Source organism: Platichthys flesus, chromosome 21 (assembly GCF_949316205.1).
Source record: "Platichthys flesus chromosome 21, fPlaFle2.1, whole genome shotgun sequence".
Lineage (NCBI taxonomy): Eukaryota > Metazoa > Chordata > Actinopteri > Pleuronectiformes > Pleuronectidae > Platichthys > Platichthys flesus.
In genome coordinates this window covers 232,912-251,656 of record NC_084965.1, presented here as the reverse complement: position 1 = coordinate 251,656, position 18,745 = coordinate 232,912, and the positions used below count along the sequence as shown (strand labels likewise).

The following is an 18,745-nucleotide window of genomic DNA, read 5'->3' as shown; positions in this document are numbered from 1 at the left end:
GGGAGTCGGTGTCCGTCTGATATTGGAAAATCTGATCCCATGATTCAGATATTTCTGCAGATGTCTAATGTTAACCGAGCGTTGACGTTTTGCTTACTATTAGCTGCCTATTCAAAAAAAAAACGAAATACACACAAACGGACTTTGCTTGTGTTTTGTCTCCCCGCATGTGTTTTGTTACGTTGCAGTGCGTTGATCTCTCAGGGCCACTGTAGAAAACACCAGATAACACTGAGCACACAATCATTTTCTTACTTTTACATCAGTAAAGTAAATGATTGATGTGTATGAGGATCGTTTTAGAAGAGACTGCAGCTGTTTCCTAAAGACTTCATCATCGACCAGGTCAAACTGCTCAGGAACAGCAAGCGCTTTCTCTAGGTATCGTTACACGTGGCTTTCTGTCTCGACCACCTGTGTGAACGATGTGTTTTCTCTCTCTTGCAGCAAAAAGCTCGAGACAACCGAGCGGCTCAGCGTATTAACAAAGTGCAATTTCCCAACGACCCGCTGAAACGCAGCCTGCCCCCTCAGCCGCCCCCTCAGCCGCCCCCTCAGCCGCCTCCTCAGCCGCCGCCGCCACTGTCACCGCCGGTGCAGCTGGGACAGTATGACCCCGCTTCCATGGACATGGAGGGGGACTTCAGGGACCCACTGAGGCCCAGAGAGTCGGAGCAGGAGCAGGAGTGGAAGCTCAGACAGGTGAGCAGAGGTTCAGAATTTGTCTTCAACAGATCATCCTGAGAGGAAACCAACACCCGAGTCATATCGACAAACTGTTAGACCACAGAATGTTTTTTTCTCCACACGTTAAATCATAATAAAGTTTGAGCATGTTTTCAGTTCATAGACACAAAACCACAGAATTCCTGACGTCCTGTTTTCCACACAGTTTGTTTCACCTCCAGCTGTGACAGGCCGGTGTTGGTTTCCCACTCTGAGTAGTAACCATGCTAACCCTCATGCTGCATGTCATAAGGCTGTGGAGACAGTTGAGAGTGGAGGTGGTCACATGACTGTAACTGGGGCATGAGAGTCTATAAACTAGTGTGTGTGTGTGTGTGTGTGTGTGTGTGTGTGTGTGTTTACCTGCTCACTTACACTAATGCCTGATGTAATTGTCATTGAAAAGGGAGAGGTTAAAGACAGATGGGGAGCCGGTAAGAAGAGGCAGGAAAATCTCCCCCAAAGCAAAGTCCTAAAATCACCAACAGATAAAGATTGTCCTCACCAAGCACCTGTAGCAGGAGGTGGCAAACCAGCTCTGGTAAGATTTCAAAGTGAAACTGTTTGAAGCAGACTTCCTGGATCATGATCCTCTGAAATCCTCTTCCTGTTCCGAGTCAGTGCCAAGCTCGTCCACACACGCTTTAGATTTCACTCTGATCAACTGTCGTCTGCACACGGTTCACATGGTGGAGGGGGAGGGAAAGCCAGCATTACCAGCTGCCATGTAGAAACTGATGATCACGCTGACTCTCACCTGACACACATCTCTCTCTCTCTCTCGCTCGCTCTCTCGCTCTCTCTCTCTCTCTCTCTCTCTCTCTCTCTCTCTCTCTCTCTCTCTCTCTCTCTCTCTCTCTCCCCCCTTGCAGCAAATGCGTCAGAAGAGTAAACAGCTGGCGAAGATCGAGGCGACTCAGAAGTTGGAGCAGGTGAAGAATGAACAGCTGCAACAGCAGCGTCTGTTGGCAAGTCAGCGTCTGATTGGTCAACTGTCTCCAGAGAGCGACAGCCGCAGCCCCATGACCCCCACGCAGCAGCCGGCCTCCCCTGCACACCCTCACCCCAGGGAGGGGCTGTCGAGGCACTCGCTCCTGCAGGGGGCTGGTGAGGGTTCAGGACTGGTCGACAACGTCTTCCTCAGACCGCAAGCTCCACCCCTCTCTGGCTTCTCCTCACTCCCTCACTCCCCTCACCCCTCTTCCCCTCTCCACCAGCCCCCATCCTCCCCGCAGATGTTCTCCCCGCCCTCCTCCCGCCCCTCCTCTCCATGGGATCCTTACAGTAAGGTAGTAGGGACGCCCCGCCCTGCCGCCTCCCAGCCTGGTGGTCTGCCGCCCCACCAGCAGCAGCGTCGTAACTCCCTTAGTGCCTCCCCGGCCCACGATACCTTTGGTTCTCCCGCTCCTTCCCCCGACTCCAAAGGCTGCGACAACTCCAGGGCCCTTGGTCCTCCACCAGGTAACTGTTACCCTCCTTCTGGCTCCGCTCCTGACCATGCAGTCAGACACGTCAGTGTCCGAACAGCTGAAACCTTCCAGAGGACTCCTCACAACAGCAGTAAACTCCGTGTAGCGTCTGAATTGTACGGGCGGGTCGGTGAACTGGTGTTTAAAGCCCCCATGCCTCCCCAGCAGGAGATGTTTGGAAACACGGGGGCAGGAGCAGGCGAAGGAGGAGCGGGAAGGAGACCCACAGACCTGGGCTTTGTCCTCCCCCAGATGCAGGACCCCTCTTTCCCCTCCAGTCCACTCTCAGGGCTGGGCTCACCCCACCGCAGCCCCTACTCCCAGACACCCGGAACCCCCAGACCCGACTACTGCCAGCAGATCCCAGACCCCTTCACCCAGCACTCACCTTTGACCTCCAGACCCTCTCCTGACCCCTATACTAACCCTCTGCCCACCGGTACACCACGTCCACACTCTGATCCCTCCTACCTCACCCCCCCTCCCACGTTGCAAATGGACCAGTTCAACCAGCAGCCTGCTAACTGCCGTCCATCCCCCTCCCATCCAACCCTCGACGCTTACACCTCCCACCCAGGTACGCCCCGCCCCTCTGGCACTGAGCGTGTCCCTCAATCACCAGGGAGTCAGCGGAGCAGCGACCCCTACGCCCAGCCCATCGGCACACCACGACCCTCGCAGGACCCCTACACCCTGCAACCCTCCACACCGACACCCCACCAGGTACGTTTGGTCTCGACTGCAGTTCACACATCTCTACTGCAGTGTACACAAGTCATAGTCTGAGTCAAATTTTCTCTCCTCAGTCTCCAGGAAAACAACAGGACTCTTTTCCCAGAACCCCCAGCAGTCAGACCTCAAAGCAACCTGGGATGTCAGAGGATGGCTTCTCTGGTCACACTCCAGGTCACGACCCCTTTGAGCAGGGTCACATGACACCTGGCCTTTCACAGATGGACAAGACAGCAGCCGATGAAATGGCAGTGCTGGGTTTGGCCTCTTTAGATGGACCAATGAGCATACTGCCGCAGCCTGGTGACTCAGAGGAGAAGTTGAGACAGGTAGGACGAGTGATGTACTAGGGGGGGCCGATATAACCTCAAAATTATATCACGATATTTCCAACGAAATTTGCGCACTGCTCTGTCAATCGTCCTTCACACTCCTGAGGATAAAGAGAGATAGTTAGTCTCTCTCTCTCTCTCTATCTCTCTCACAATCACACACATACTAGTGTGACCAGATGATCGTTTTAGCAGATCAGATTTCCATAAAGCTATATGTGCACACATCAACCCCCAAACTCTTACATTGAACGGTTGACATTCAACAACCAGTAGAGAAAGCAGACTGACGTAGAGATGCACAGTTTGGGCTGGTGACGTTGTAGAGGAATGTAAATGCATCATATGTTGTTGCATCGCTATTTCATTAATATTGCGATATAACACTTCTTTTTTTAATCACGTAAACAGTTCTACAGGTATTATCATAGACGTGTGACAAAGCATAGCCCGACTGTGTTCTCTCTCTGCTCCGGTGCAGCGTCAGCGGCTGCGTCAGCTCCTCCTGAGGCAGCAGCAGCAGAAGAGTGCGCTACGTCAGGAGAAAGGTCTCCAGGAAGCAGCTTCAGGACCAGCTTCGTCCCTTGCTGTTCCACCTGCTCCTGGTTCAGGAATACCCCGTCACTGGTCTCAGGACAACTCTGCTGCCAACTCTGCCGCCCATTCCGCTCTTCCAGCAGAATTGTTTCCACGCCCCCCACCTCCCTACCCTGGGACTGTGAGGCCTGGAGGTCTTGCAGTGGCTCCAGCTCCGAGGTTCCCTGGAGGATTCTCGGGGGAGAGGCAGAGAAGCTTCACGCCCAGCGAGGCTCCGTTCACCAGGTACAGCCTCCCCAGAGAGCTGGCTGATAGAGGACCAGTCCTGAGGTGAGAGGATAAACCAAACCTGGTCCTGAGGTGATCTGACGATGTGGTCTGAACTCGTCTCTCCTGTTCTCCAGGTTCACTGTTCCCCCAGGAGCTCAAGTTCTCCAGGACTCATTTTTGGGACCTCCCCAGGGTTCGATGCTTGGTTCTGGGCTCGGTGCAGCAGAGGGAGTCCCGATCCAGATGAGGAGACCGATGCCTGGAGACTTCACTGGCATCCGACCCCTCCCCACTCCCAACACTCACCCACACATGATGCCAGGTTTGATACGCACCATCGACTGTTTGATTGATTAATGAGTGAAGAGTGAAAACAAACTGTTTAGTTTTGTCATCTACTCGACTCTGTATTTCTACATCATGTTTTCTAGTCTACTTGAAATGTTAGTTTTTCCCCATCACTTATTCAAAATGATTAAATAATTATTATTAAAGATTTTATGAAGATGCTGATTCTGCCCCTGCCTCCCCCCTCAGGTGCCCCCCAGCCGTTCCTCCCACGTTCCCTCCCCATCCAGCAGCACAGCATCAGGGGCCAGCCCTACATTGAGCTCCGACACAGGGCCCCTGAGAATCGCCTGAGGCTGCCCTTCCCTCCGGCCGAGGCCCCACTGCTGTACCCCAGAGCCCTCCAGCCATCCACGGTCCGGCCCATTCAGGGCACTAGGATGGTCACGACCCCTATGGGTTCACAGATGGTGATGGTGGAGCAGCTGAACCAGCAGCACCTCAGCCACACGACCGCTCAAAGTGGCCCAGAGTCAACTCTCCCAGTGGCTGATGGGATTGAGGAGCACATGGAGGCAGAGGAGTCTGCCGTGAAGGACCTTGAGGACGTGGAGGTGAAAGATCTGGTTGACCTCAACCTGAACCTCGACCCTGAAGACGGTACGAGTCACATCTTGTTAGGCAGAAGAATTAGATGATATTTGATTACCAGTTGGGCTATGCAGTACTGAGTCCTCATGAGTCAGAAGTCACGCGATGTCAGATCTGTTTAGCGTCAATAGAATCGGCCATTTTGAAATTACTTGAATTACTATCCAAATATTGATCAGTAAAAACGGGAAACTTGTGTCATCTGTGTTAATAATACATAATAAATCATCTGCTTCAGGTAAAGAGGACCTGGATCTGGGTCCTAACGACCTGCATCTCGATGACTTCCTGCTGTCGGGTAAGTTCGACCTGATTGCCTACGCTGACCCTGAGCTCAATCTGGAGGACAAGAAGGACATGTTTAACGAGGAGCTGGACTTGGGGGAGCCGATGGAGGACAAGGACGGGGGAGAGAGAAGTGATGTTGCAGGCGGGTACAGGAAGACAGATAGCCACACCCACCTGATGGGGCAGGTTAAACAGGAAGTGAAGGACTGCGTTAAGACAGAAGTTAGTGACGGTCCCTCGGCAGCCCTGCACCTGACAACACATCCCGGGGCTGTCGCCAGAACTCAAGGACCCCCAGGAGCTCCGGGGACCAGGGCGGCAGGCTCCAGCCAGGCAGGATCCTCTGCCCTTCTCGCCAAGGTGAGAGCATCTCTCAGCGGCTTGCGTTACGAGAGTTGATCAATAACAGAATAAACATCAGTAATTTGACAAAATAAGTTGTCTGGTTAAAGACGTTTTCTTTCCTCCTGGAGAAGGTGGAGGACTTGGGTGTGGTTCCAGCTCTTCAGGACCACGAGCTGGCTCCGATGTCGGTCATGGCTCCCAGAGTCCAACCCCCTGCAGGTGAGCTGATCAGTTTTATAGATAGATTATTGATCTGTGTTGACTTGGGATGAAATTAAACCACAACGTCTCGTCTGTCACCTCGTCTCCAGGGCAAGCGTCAGTCTTCACGCCGCAGCAGAGACCCTTCGGACCCTCGCCCCTCATCACCCCTCAACCCCATTGCCTCCTCAACCCCCAGAACCAACTTCCACACCTGGGAACATCCACTCAGAACCAGCTGCAGAGCCTGAACAAAGCCAGGCCCATGCTCCTGGAGGAGCAGCCCCTCCTCCTGCAGGACCTCCTGGACCAGGAGCGTCAGGAGCAGCAGCAGCAGAAACAGATGCAGGCCCTGATCCGACAGAGGTCCACCCCCGACTCTCTGTTCCCAAACATGGGTAAGACCAGAACCCCTGTCCCATCACATTGTCTCTAGTCCTGATGATCTGAACAACACAAACAGTTCAAATGGACCAATCACAGTGGTTGTTGTCCTGCAGCCTCGACATCAAACCTCCAAGAACGTAAACAAATCCAGTCTCACTCACATCTTCTCTCTATGTGTGTGTGTGTGTGTGTGTGTTATTGTGTGTGTGTGTGTGTGTGTGTAGAAGACTTCGACTCTGTCTCAGATCCCATCATGAAGGCTAAGATGGTGGCTCTGAAGGGCATCAACAAGGTGATGACTCAGGGAAACATAGGACTGAACCCGATGGTCATCAACAGGTATGACCTCTGATCAGGAGGAGGAGATAAATCTTGGTGTCCAGTAAGAACACAACTGTGTTCCTGTGGAAACTGACTTTGTGTGTGTCTGTGTCAGGTTGCCACAGCCTCCAGCTCCAGGGGACCCGTGTCCAGAGGAGACACCACAGCCTCCACACCTTGCTGGACAGGTGAGTAGAACTGCAGCATATAGACACCTGGACAATCTCCTGCTGTGTTTTTCACACGTGAAACACAAACTCCTTAAACATAAAATCATCTACAGTGAAATGTGGTGTGACCTGAGCCTTTGTTCTCTTCCTGTCAGGACGAGCAGTTGAATCCTCCTTTGGTTCGACCGAACCCGCCCAGCTTCGGTCCGGGCTCCGTCAGTGAGTATCCTCTCTCTCAGTCCAATGTCACTGACTGTTGAATTAATCCTGAACCCGGGTTGGCTCATGAAATGAAAGCTGTCATGTTTCTCACAGACGAGTCTCAGCGGTGTCAGAACGAGGAGTGGTTGGGGGAGACGCAGCGGCTCTTGCAGATGCAGCAGCGCCTCCTGGAGGACCAGATTGCTGCCCACCGCAAGACCAAAAAAGCTCTGTCAGCCAAACAAAGAACAGCCAAGAAGGCGGGCCGAGCTTTCGCCGAGGAGGATGCCGCTCAACTCCGCTACATCACAGAGCAGCAGGGAGCGGTCCAGAAGCAGCTGGAGCAGGTAAGGGAACTCCAGGGCATCGACCTACGTGCGGCAGCGGTGCACAGGGACTATTTTCAGTGGAGGATTAATCCTCTCACACAGTTTGGTGTCTGTGTGACAGTCGATGATGATCATGGCATCGATGATGTATTGTTTGTGTGTTCAGATCAGGAAGCAGCAGAAGGATCATACAGAGCTGATCGACGACTACAGGACCAAACAGCAGGGGGCGTTGCAGCCGCCAGCCGCCCCCCCCATGATGCCCACAGGAGCACCACCCGTCCCTCAGACCCTGCTCTCCCAGCCCATGGTGCCCATGCAGCCCCACCCAGGCGGACCCACACAAGCCTGCGTAACAAACAACTCTCCTGGTTGGACTCCAGGGGGCACCGGTCCAGGGGCATTGGGGCATAGAATGCCACCTCATCTGCCCCCGACCCTGCCTAATACCCCCCAGGCCTCTCCACGCAGCCAGACCCCGGTCATGGTGGCTGGGCTCACCGCTCCAACAGCAGGCGTCAATACAGGGGGGCCCCGGGGCTCCTCTGGGGGTCCCAGTGGAGCACCAGAGGACGAAGCCACCCCCACACCTCAGGTAAGACACCTGGAGTTTTAATATTCAAGATGTCACATGTTCAGAGGCATAGGGATTCTCATCATGAAGAGAAACATCCTAATGTTAACGTTAACATGTACACATACAGTCGATTATTAACACTCCGCCCTGATTCCCGGCACCGCAGGTGAAGTTTGATGACAACAACCCGTTCAGCGAAGGTTTCCAGGAGAGAGAGCGACGGGAGCGGCTGAGAGAACAGCAGGAGAGGCAGAGAGTGCAGCTCATGCAGGAGGTAACGCCCCTCGCCGCCATCAACCAGGACACAGGAAGTAGAGAAGCAGTTCTTACTTTGTCCTTGTGCTCTCAGGTCGAGCGCCATCGAGCACTTCAGCAGAGAATGGAGCTGGAGCAGCGAGGCATCCTGGGAGCTTCCATGGGTACCGGGGCTGGAGTTGCAGCCCGGGTCGGACAGACGCCCGGACCTGGAGGTCCTGCAGAACCAGCCCCTTCCCCGGGAGCTGATATTCTCTCACAGTTGCCTTTCTTCAGCTCTGAGCTGCCGCAGGATTTCCTTCAGTCCTCCCCAGCCCCCAGCCCGCGGGGGGTGCCGTTCACCCATCAGCCAGGCCTCCACCAGGGCCTCGCAGGGCCCCCGCACCCAGGATCTCACACACTTCCTGCCAACCTGCAGACCAGACCCAGGCTCCCAGGACCAGTCGGGCCCTCAGCCCAGGGACAGGCACGACAAGCTGGGACGGACCTTTCAGGACTAGCCCCCTCCAAACCTGGAGGTCCGGATGCTCGATTTGGACACGAGACGTCCTTGCCAGCGTCCCCCGTCCCCAGCTCCTTCTCCTGCTCCTCCTCTGGAGGCCCCTCCCCCCTCACCCAGCTCTACTCCGACATCATCCCCAACGACAAACCAAAGAAAAAGAGGAGCAGGAAGCGAGACGGAGACAACATCGTGGGGGGAGGGGGAAGTAGGACGCCGCTTTCCTCCCACTCTGATGACAACACAGCTCTGCCCACTACAGCGCGCTCTGACGCTTCCTGTTGTACACCCACTCCGGGCACCGTGGACCAATCGGTCGTGTCGTTCAGTGGTCTGGCTCCGTCATCGGAGCTGGAGAGGCAGCTGTCGGTCAGCGCTGTGGCCCAGCAGAGCGGCTCCGACCCGGGCCTGGAGGGTCAGCGAGGCCCCCTGGCTGCAGCTCCTCTGCAGGTCAAGGTTTGGAGATTTCTGATTTACTCAGTGTCTGATGTGGTGATGATGCTGCACGTGTTTTATTTGTATTCTGGTTTCTCCTGCAGGAAGAGAGGGAGGACGATGGAGCCTGTGGGGCACGGGTGGTGAAGATGGAGGAGGGAGAAGGAGAGGTATTCTCCTCCCTGTCCCCCCTCCATGGGGGAGGAGGAGACGGGGGCAAGGAGCTGCTCAGACATCTACTGAAGGACAAGACGTCCCCTGCCATCACAATGTCATACACCGTCCAGGCCCCGCCCTCCGCCTGCCGCCAGCTGTCCAATGAGAGCTTCCGTTCTGAGGAGGAGGACAAGCCTGGTTCCTATGGCAACGTGGTGAGGAGAGGGGGAGGTGTTATTTTGATCAAGGCTGCGTTCAGCAAACATTTATTTAAAGTCATATTTAGTTTTGAGTGACATGGTCTGTTATTGCTCTGACCGTCTGATCTGACTGCCGCCTCGTTAACACGCTGCTCTGCAGGTGATGGTGGACGATGGGGAGCTGATGGATTCCTCCAACAGGAAGAAGGTTCAGCGCAGTAAGAGACTCACTCGCCCTGAGAAAGACAGAGCTGCTCCCAAATACAAGAGGAGGAAGAGAGAGGAGGAGAAGACGCTGAACTCCTCCTCTGACCCGCTAATGACACACCTCCGACAGGTACAGTGGCCACACCTCCTCCATGCCCCTCCTCTTCTCTTTCTTGATCTTTTTCTTTCTCCTCACACTGAAACTAACCTCTTCTCGTTGTCGACACGATTCTTTTACTCCTCTCAAACTTTGGTGGCATCTTCAGGCGACCTGTAAACCTGTACTGAGTTCTGCTCCTCCCTCTCAGCTGGCCGTGCTGCCCCTCATGGAGCCGATTCTGGGGGTTGATCTGAGTCTGTTCCCCCCGTACGGCAGCTCGTCTCTGGGCAGAGACTCCAGGCTGAGCGGCTCCTTTGGGAATGCCTGCCTGGACGGAGTAACCGACTACTACTCCCAGCTCATATACAAGGTTCTACTGCAGTAGTACTACATTGATACTACTTACTACCGGCATACTACAGTGATATAGAAATACAACAGCAATTGTACAGTCTGCTCTGAGTGACTCTCTCTCTCTCTCTCTCTCTGTCCGAGCAGAATAACCTCAGTAACCCCCCCACACCTCCAGCCTCCTTGCCCCCCACCCCCCCGCCTGTCGCCAGGCAGAAGCTGTCGAACGGCTTCGCCACGACGGAGGAGCTGAGCAGGAAGGAGATCAGTGAGCAGGAAGGTGAGGAGACGGACACTGAGCCTCTTCATTATCAAATATACTTTATCGTCCCCATAGGGCACTGGTTCTCAAAGTGGGGGGGCGCGAACACTCTCCGGGGGGGACGGAGAAAAAAACAACAAAATAAACAGTCTGTGATGTCCAGCTGGTCACATGACCGAAAGCACATCTTTTTTAACGTGCAAGTTTTTATTATTTTCTCAGTGAAAAGTTCGTCAGATCTGAAGCAGAAAGGGGAGGGGCTTTTGGTTGCAAACCACACCCACAAGACAGTAGATGTCCCCGCCTCTTTACCGACTCCACCCCACAACAACCAGGAGGAGCTCAGGTAAACCGCCAACTGACGAAGGTTTTTAAACTTTAAATGTAAATTGATATACATTATTAAAATATATTCACAATATTAATCTTCTTCCCCTCAGGATCCAGGACTCCTCGGAGCGCAGCACCCCCGACGGCTTCGTCCCATCGTCGTCTCCGGAGAGCGTGTGGGACGGAGAGGTCAGCCGCTACCCCGACCTCTCGTTCATCAAACTGGAGCCGCCATCGCCCAGTCCGTCCCCCCCCCTCCCCATCACCCCCTGCGCCTGGGGAGCAGGTCAGTGACCTGGAGGACGCCGGCTCGGCTGCTGGAGATTCAAACCTTCAACATGACACTCCACACAGACGTTTTCAACTCTGTGTGTGTTTGTTTGTGTGTGTGTGTGTGTGTGTGTGTGTGTTGCAGTGAAACAGGAAGTGAAGGTGGAACCCCCCTCCTGCTCAAACACAGACTTGGTTACCATAGCGATAACTCTGAACCCAGTCGCAGCTCAGGTAAACAACTCGTTCTCTCGCTACAGGAAACTTTTGATCATATTCATATTCTTCCCTAATTAATAACATTTTCCTGATGACATCACTGTGTTTCCAGAATGTAGCAGGCGTCATGGCAGCCGTGGCGGCGCTGCTGCGGGTCCCTGGCCCCGTGGACTACCAGCTGAGCCGGGCCCCCGGCCCCGAGCACCGCCCTCTGCTGGCTGGAGTGAGAGTGCCGCTGCCACAGGTGTGTGTAGTGTGTGTGTAGTGTGTGTAGTGTGTGGTTTGACACTGAAGATGATGTTTGATGTGTGTGTGCAGGGTTCGTCAGGAAACAGACAGCTGAGACCTCCTGCCACAGAAAACACTGGTCTGTAAAACACACACACACACACACACACACACACACACACACATGTTGGTTTCCAGCTGCCCTGATGATTGACAGCTGCCCATATCCTGTGTGTGTGTGTGTTTCCTGCAGGTGTTGAAAGCCAACATGGCGGCTCTGCTGCTGTCGGGCCTCAGTGCTGCAGCCACTGCAAGGTGCTGCTGGGAAACGGAGTCCGCATCGTGAAGCAGCTGAAGCAGGTCGGACCGACAGACGCCGCTCTGAGCAGGTACAGCCACAGACAGTACAGACAGGAAGTGACTGTGTTCTTTTTACAGGAGGGTCAGTCCAGACCAGGATCCACTCTGCTGTTCTGCAGTCCCAACTGCTCTGCTCTCAACACATCTGCACCCCCAACACCTGGAAACAAGGTGAGAGGTCAAGTCATGTTATGAAAATGGATTATTGATTTGTTGTATGAATAGTGACGCACCTGACGAGTGATTAATGACATCACAACTCGTCTCTTTCTCAGCCTGCGGTCCCCCCCCTCCTGTCCGGTTCCGAGCGCCCCCCCCTCTCCAGAGTGCAGCATCAGTACAACAACAACATGTCATCCATCGCTGTGCACTCCCTCCCCCACACTCCCCCCCCTCCTGCCACCTCCTCCTCCTCCTCCTCCCCAACGCTCTCCTTCCCGCCCGCCTCAACCGTCACCATGGAGTCCAGGCCCCGTGTGGACAGCCTGAAGGTGGGTGTGGTCAGAAGTTAATGTTTGATCAGCGGGGTGATTGATTGGATGCCCGGCTGACTCTGATTGGTTTAAAGATGAAGGTGAAGCTGAAGCCCCACCCCCGTGCCGTCCCAGGTGGAGAAGACTTGGCTCGACAGGGGAAGAGGATGAAGAGTTCCCGCTGGAGACGCTGGAGCGTTCGCATCACATTCAGCCGGTTAGCATCACACTGAACTACTTGGCCTGTTAGCATCACACTGAACTAGCTGCCCTGTTAGCATCACACTGAACTAGCTGTTAGCATCACACTGAACTACTTGGCCTGTTAGCATCACACTGAACTAGCTGCCCTGTTAGCATCACACTGAACTAGCTGTTAGCATCACACTGAACTACTTGGCCTGTTAGCATCACACTGAACTAGCTGCCCTGTTAGCATCACACTGAACTAGCTGTTAGCATCACACTGAACTACTTGGCCTGTTAGCATCACACTGAACTAGCTGCCCTGTTAGCATCACACTGCACTAGCTGTTAGCATCACACTGAACTACTTGGCCTGTTAGCATCACACTGAACTAGCTGCCCTGCTAGCCTCACACTGAACTAGCTGCCCTGTTAGCATCACACTGAACTAGCTGCCCTGTTAGCATTGTCCTGTGTCTCTCTCTTTACCCAGGGGTCCGGGCATCACTAATGAGGCGGTGGCCGTGCCAACGGAGGAAGAAGTGGACATGATGTTGAAGAAGTTGGGGGCGTGTCTTCAACCTGACCCTTTACCCAAAGACCAGCGGAGGTGCTGCTTCTGTCACCAGCAGGGGGACGGACGGACAGACGGACCGGCGAGACTCCTGAACCTGGACCTGGATCTGTGGGTGAGTGACAACAGTCTGGACCCAAGTGATCAGAGCCTGGACCTGCTCAGTGTCCGCTGATAACCTGTCTTTGTGTCTCTGTGTGTCAGGTCCACCTGAACTGTGCTCTGTGGTCCAGCGAGGTGTACGAGACCCAGGCCGGCGCTCTGATCAATGTGGAGCTGGCCCTGAGGCGAGGTCTGACCCTGCGCTGCGCTCACTGTCAACAAACCGGAGCCACGAGCGGCTGCAACCGGCTGCGCTGCACCAACACCTACCACTTCACCTGCGCCCTGCAGGCCCACTGCACCTTCTTCAAGGTCAGTGGAAAGCTCCAACACTGCTCCGTCTTCAGAGTGACACACATTGTTATGCAGCAGTTGTCACACACACCTGCTCTGCCTGCCTCTCACTGTGTTGTTGTGTCCTCCAGGATAAGACCATGTTGTGTCACCTTCACAAGCCCAGGACAGTTCCTCTCAGCGGGGACAGATCTTCCAGCGGTTCCCCTTCCTCCACTCCAGGGCTGACCCCTGACCCCGCTGCGATGGTGGTGTCTGACCCGTACGACTCGGAGCTACGGTGCTTTGCCGTGTTCCGGCGTGTGTACGTGCAGCGGGACGAGGCGCGGCAGATCGCTGCCGTGGTGCAGCGCGGCGAGCGGCAGCACACCTTCCGAGTCGGCAGCCTGCTGTTCTGCGCCGTGGGAAGACTCCTCCCTCAGCAGATGAAGACCTTCCACGACCGGACGGCCATCTTCCCTGTGGGTTACCATGCCAACCGCATCTACTGGAGCATGCGCCATAGCAACAGGTGAAGTTTGACTGATGGACGAGGACATGTGTAGAACACGGAGCGTGTCCTAACCCTATGGCTCTCTAATGATTCATACTCCTGCTCCTCAGACGCTGTAAGTACATGTGCTACATCGAGGACGCCGCCGGGCAGCCGCTGTTCAAAGTGAAGGTGGTGGAGAAAGGACACGGTGACCTCATCCTGACCGGGCCGACACCCAAAGGTCAATATCCACAGCACTTGGTAGTTTGCAATAAAATGAGTGTTCAAACAAACCTGTTTAACATCAACAGGTCAGAGGTCATCACTGGATTATTAATCTGTATGAAGAAGCAGAAAATAGAAGAGCTGGATGCCTGTGAACAGACTTGTGTGTGTTTGTGTGTCTGCAGCTGTGTGGGATCAGATCCTGGATCCAGTGTCTCAGATGAGGTCGTCCAGTGGAACCCTGAAGCTGTTTCCTGCTTATCTGAAAGGAGAAGATCTGTTTGGTTTAACCACGTCTGCAGTGATCAGGATCATAGAGTCGGTATGTTACACACGCACACGCACACATTCTGTATGTCCACAAGTGAAGACACAGACTCACTCTGTGTGTGTGTGCGTGTGTGCGTGTGTGTAGTTACCAGGTGTGGAGGCCTGTGGACGTTACAACTTCCGTTACGGCAGGAACCCTCTCATGGAGTGGCCCCTGGCCTTCAACCCCTCAGGCTCCGCCCGCTCTGAGCCCAAAGCCTCTCAGGCAAAGAGGTAATCTGATTACATCTGCAGCCATGAGTTGATTAATGGATTGGATCACTAATTGTCAATGATTTTGATAAACGATTAACAGTTTTAAGAGGACGTTTGTTTTGTTTGTGGGTGTCACACATCTGTGTTGTGTTCTATAAGTGAGACGTGTAAACTCCCAGCCTCCCTGAACGCCTCACGTCATAACGTTGTGTGTGTGCGACAGGCTGTACCTGCTGACCAGCATCGCTCCCAGGTGTCAGGGCTCAGTGGGCTCCATCGTGGGACTGGTTCCTGGAGTCATCTCACTGTCACCAGGAGAATCTGTGGCCAGCGCTCACCAGGGACGCCACTCCAAGTCGTCCCAGTACCGACGCATGAAGGCCGAGTGGAAGAGCAACGTCTACCTGGCTCGCTCCCGCATCCAGGTGAGACAGCTGCAGGCCACCAGGACATGTGACTGATGACTGACAGACAGGACCTTGACCCAGTGTGTGTGTGTCTGTGTGTGTGTGTGCAGGGTCTAGGTCTGTACGCTGCCAGAGACATTGAGAAGTTCACCATGGTCATTGAGTACATCGGCACCATCATCAGGAGCGAGGTGGCCAATCGTAAGGAGCGACTGTACGAGTCCCAGGTAACACCCACAAACACATCATGTTTGTTCTTCTATCTCAGTGGGGACATGGCCTCTGACCTTAATCACACCAGAATCACAACTCTACCCTAAACCTCATCTTGACCCTTGAACCAAGTGTTAACCCCTGAACCGTCCATTAAAGGTCAGAAAGTGAGGTCCGGACTAAATGTCCTCATCAAGAAATCCGTACAAGAGCCTACAGACACACACACACACACACACACACACACACACACACACACACTGACGCACACTGATGTTTTCTCTGCGTGTGTGTGTCTAGAACCGTGGTGTGTACATGTTTCGGATTGACAACGACTACGTGATCGACGCCACCATCACAGGAGGACCTGCCAGGTGAGTCCTGGACTGGTTCAGACTGGTTTTTAATGTGACCTCTGGTCAAAGGTCACCTGGTTGTGAACCTTCTAAGTTGTATAATGGCTCAATCATCAGATGTGTTCTCACCTGCGAGCAACAGGTGAGGATCAAAGCCAGATGATACCAACCTGTCAGCTGCCGGTTGCTTTATTGTGAAAGTCTACCATCGATCACATCCTGTCAGTACAGACAAACATCATCATGGAGACAGACGGGGTCAAAACAATGTGTTAACAAGCAACAAGCGAGTTTAGCACCGATTGTCTGAGAAAACAGTGACACCTGCAGGACAACAGGGGCTATGACTGTATGTCGCAGAGAGGGCAGAGAGGGCGGAGCTGTTGTTCTTGATCTGTGATTGACAGGTACATCAACCACTCGTGTTCTTGATCTGTGATTGACAGGTACATCAACCACTCGTGTGGTCCGAACTGCATCACAGAGGTGGTGACGGTGGAGAAGGAAAACAAGATCATCATCAGCTCCTGTCGACGCATCCAGAGAGGAGAAGAGGTGATCCAGCGTTCAGCTGCAACAACTCCCACTTTAATATAATCAATGATAACAACATTTGGTAACTCATTTAGTCATCAATTAGTCTGGTCTGATATAATTCATACACTGGGACACTGTCTCCCGAGGGGGGGGGGGGGGCAGTAAACCAGCCAATCACGTGCCTTGAGTAGTTCACCTGACAGCGCCGTCCTCTGGAGACAAACATGCTCTCAACTCAGAGGACAGTGAGCGAGAGACAGAGACAGACAGTGAGCGAGAGACAGACAGTGGGCGAGAGACAGAGACAGACAGTGAGCGAGAGACAGAGACAGACAGTGGGCGAGAGACAGAGACAGACAGTGGGCGAGAGACAGACAGTGAGCGAGAGACAGACAGTGAGCGAGAGACAGACAGTGAGCGAGAGACAGACAGTGGGCGAGAGACAGACAGTGGGCGAGAGACAGACAGTGTATAATCAGGGCAGCTAAGGGGGCGTGGCTAACGAAGGGGCTGGTCCTCTGTTTGTATATTTTGTAAAAACTGGTGTAAAAATGTGAGTCACTGAAATAAGAGAATGTTTTGTCAAAGGGAAGTTTATCAATAAAGTTGCACTTAAAAAACACAAAACAATAGAAAGTGGGCGAGAGACAGAGACAGACAGCGAACGAGAGACAGACAGCGAACGAGAGACAGAGAGCGAGCGAGAGACAGAGAGCGGGCGAGAGACAGAGACAGACAGCGGGCGAGAGACAGAGACAGACAGCGGGCGAGAGACAGAGACAGACAGCGGGCGAGAGACAGAGACAGACAGTGGGCGAGAGACAGACAGTGAGCGAGAGACAGACAGTGGGCGAGAGACAGACAGTGGGCGAGAGACAGACAGTGGGCGAGAGACAGACAGTGGGCGAGAGACAGACAGTGGGCGAGAGACAGACAGTGGGCGAGAGACAGACAGTGGGCGAGAGACAGACAGTGGGCGAGAGACAGACAGTGGGCGAGAGACAGACAGTGGGCGAGAGACAGACAGTGTATAATCAGGGCAGCTAAGGGGGCGTGGCTAACGAAGGGGCTGGTCCTCTGTTTGTATATTTTGTAAAAACTGGTGTAAAAATGTGAGTCACTGAAATAAGAGAATGTTTTGTCAAAGGGAAGTTTATCAATAAAGTTGCACTTAAAAAACACAAAACAATAGAAAGTGGGCGAGAGACAGAGACAGACAGCGAACGAGAGACAGAGAGCGAGCGAGAGACAGAGACAGACAGCGGGCGAGAGACAGAGACAGACAGCGGGCGAGAGACAGAGACAGACAGCGGGCGAGAGACAGAGACAGAGAGCGGGCGAGAGACAGAGACTCGTATTAATTTGTGTATATGACACACATACATCATTCTGTCTAAACCATATTAATACTTTTACTACATAGTAAAATTCAAAGTACTGTCATGTGTGATTTCTCATGATAATATCTTCAGGTCATTAAATATCATTTAGCTGACACTTTTGTCCAAAGCGAGTTACATTTTTAGTACTCAACATTAATGAGGGGCCATTTAGGGGTTGAACCGTGAACCTTCATGTTGGAGAACGCCCGCTCTCCCCCCTACGCCACACCGCCCGTACAGTCCAGTTTTTATTACTCAACATTAATTTTTTTACTTCAGTTTTATATATCTTCAATTTGATATCTACAAAAAAATCTTCAACACCATTGAAATAGGTTCAAACCCATATTAGTGTTTTGAACTTTTATTATTCTATTAAAAATAGAATAATGAAATTTCATGAAATTGTACAAGGGGACCAAATACATTTTTAAATAAACTGCAGGAAATGAAACTTTCTTCTTTTAATCTTACTAATAATAGATTCATTGAAAAAGTGTTTCATTTGTTTCTCAATGTTGATAAACTTTACGTGTTAACTGATGACATGAATGATTAATATTGATTCTGTCTTCGTCTCTCAGTTGTCGTACGACTACAAGTTTGACCTGGAGGACGATCAACACAAGATCCCGTGTCACTGTGGAGCCGTCAACTGCAGCAAATGGATGAACTGAACACGCACGCACACACACACACACACACACACACACACATGTGCACACACACCCTGGCAGCTCTCTCATCTTGGTGCTGAAACTGGATGTTAATGCCCCACCTCTGTAGGTGGAGCTTCACTTCATATCAGAAGACTTTCATAATAAAACTGATCGAGTTTTGGTCAGAGAACTAATGTTGGGGGGGGGGGGGGGGCGGGGCTGTATAATCAGGGCAGCTAAGGGGGCGTGGCTAACGAAGGGGCTGGTCCTCTGTTTGTATATTTTGTAAAAACTGGTGTAAAAATGTGAGTCACTGAAATAAGAGAATGTTTTGTCAAAGGGAAGTTTATCAATAAAGTTGCACTTAAAAAACACAAAACAATAAAAAATAGAAACTTGATTCCACAAGTCCCCCCCCCCCGCCCTGTTTTTGTACATTTCCTGTAAAATAAGAGCTTTTTTTATTTATTAATATAAGTATATATATATATAAGTATTTTCTAAATCCACGGTGAGTTCAAGGTCCGACTCGCAGCGTGTAAATATCTGGACCATAAATTGAAACAAAGTGTAGAGCTCACTCGACCGAGTGTGACCTCATCATCCTCATCTTCATCACCACCGTTAAACCCTCGCTCTCC

At 52.7% G+C, this 18,745-nt stretch overlaps 1 protein-coding gene across 7 annotated transcripts in view; it reads left to right on the top strand.

Moving 5' to 3' along the window:
- Positions 1-18,512, top strand: part of LOC133932535 (histone-lysine N-methyltransferase 2C-like) — a 41,195-nt gene extending 22,683 nt beyond the window's left edge. For 3 of the 7 annotated variants that reach the window (XM_062379254.1, XM_062379256.1, XM_062379252.1), the window contains 41 exons: positions 448-702; positions 1,133-1,267; positions 1,599-2,918; positions 3,002-3,256; positions 3,741-4,126; positions 4,201-4,388; positions 4,604-5,014; positions 5,244-5,653; positions 5,767-5,857; positions 5,950-6,237; positions 6,451-6,565; positions 6,663-6,735; positions 6,873-6,936; positions 7,033-7,265; positions 7,414-7,842; positions 7,991-8,098; positions 8,174-9,034; positions 9,118-9,384; positions 9,530-9,706; positions 9,885-10,046; positions 10,175-10,307; positions 10,512-10,635; positions 10,730-10,905; positions 11,035-11,123; positions 11,221-11,352; positions 11,427-11,475; positions 11,590-11,696; positions 11,775-11,867; positions 11,972-12,187; positions 12,265-12,386; positions 12,849-13,044; positions 13,134-13,343; positions 13,457-13,836; positions 13,929-14,041; positions 14,211-14,347; positions 14,441-14,568; positions 14,774-14,975; positions 15,068-15,184; positions 15,471-15,544; positions 15,973-16,081; positions 18,030-18,512. In XM_062379254.1, the coding sequence (XP_062235238.1) occupies positions 448-702; positions 1,133-1,267; positions 1,599-2,918; positions 3,002-3,256; positions 3,741-4,126; positions 4,201-4,388; positions 4,604-5,014; positions 5,244-5,653; positions 5,767-5,857; positions 5,950-6,237; positions 6,451-6,565; positions 6,663-6,735; positions 6,873-6,936; positions 7,033-7,265; positions 7,414-7,842; positions 7,991-8,098; positions 8,174-9,034; positions 9,118-9,384; positions 9,530-9,706; positions 9,885-10,046; positions 10,175-10,307; positions 10,512-10,635; positions 10,730-10,905; positions 11,035-11,123; positions 11,221-11,352; positions 11,427-11,475; positions 11,590-11,696; positions 11,775-11,867; positions 11,972-12,187; positions 12,265-12,386; positions 12,849-13,044; positions 13,134-13,343; positions 13,457-13,836; positions 13,929-14,041; positions 14,211-14,347; positions 14,441-14,568; positions 14,774-14,975; positions 15,068-15,184; positions 15,471-15,544; positions 15,973-16,081; positions 18,030-18,122 (9,228 nt within the window). In that variant the 3' untranslated portion in view covers positions 18,123-18,512. Of the gene's footprint in view, positions 1-447; positions 703-1,132; positions 1,268-1,598; positions 2,919-3,001; positions 3,257-3,740; positions 4,127-4,200; positions 4,389-4,603; positions 5,015-5,243; positions 5,654-5,766; positions 5,858-5,949; positions 6,238-6,450; positions 6,566-6,662; positions 6,736-6,872; positions 6,937-7,032; positions 7,266-7,413; positions 7,843-7,990; positions 8,099-8,173; positions 9,035-9,117; positions 9,385-9,529; positions 9,707-9,884; positions 10,047-10,174; positions 10,308-10,511; positions 10,636-10,729; positions 10,906-11,034; positions 11,124-11,220; positions 11,353-11,426; positions 11,476-11,589; positions 11,697-11,774; positions 11,868-11,971; positions 12,188-12,264; positions 12,387-12,848; positions 13,045-13,133; positions 13,344-13,456; positions 13,837-13,928; positions 14,042-14,210; positions 14,348-14,440; positions 14,569-14,773; positions 14,976-15,067; positions 15,185-15,470; positions 15,545-15,933; positions 16,082-18,029 lie in introns of those variants that run through there. The other 4 variants (XM_062379255.1, XM_062379253.1, XM_062379257.1 and 1 more) reach the window with 4 other exon arrangements.
- The last annotated feature ends 233 nt before the right edge of the window (positions 18,513-18,745 follow it).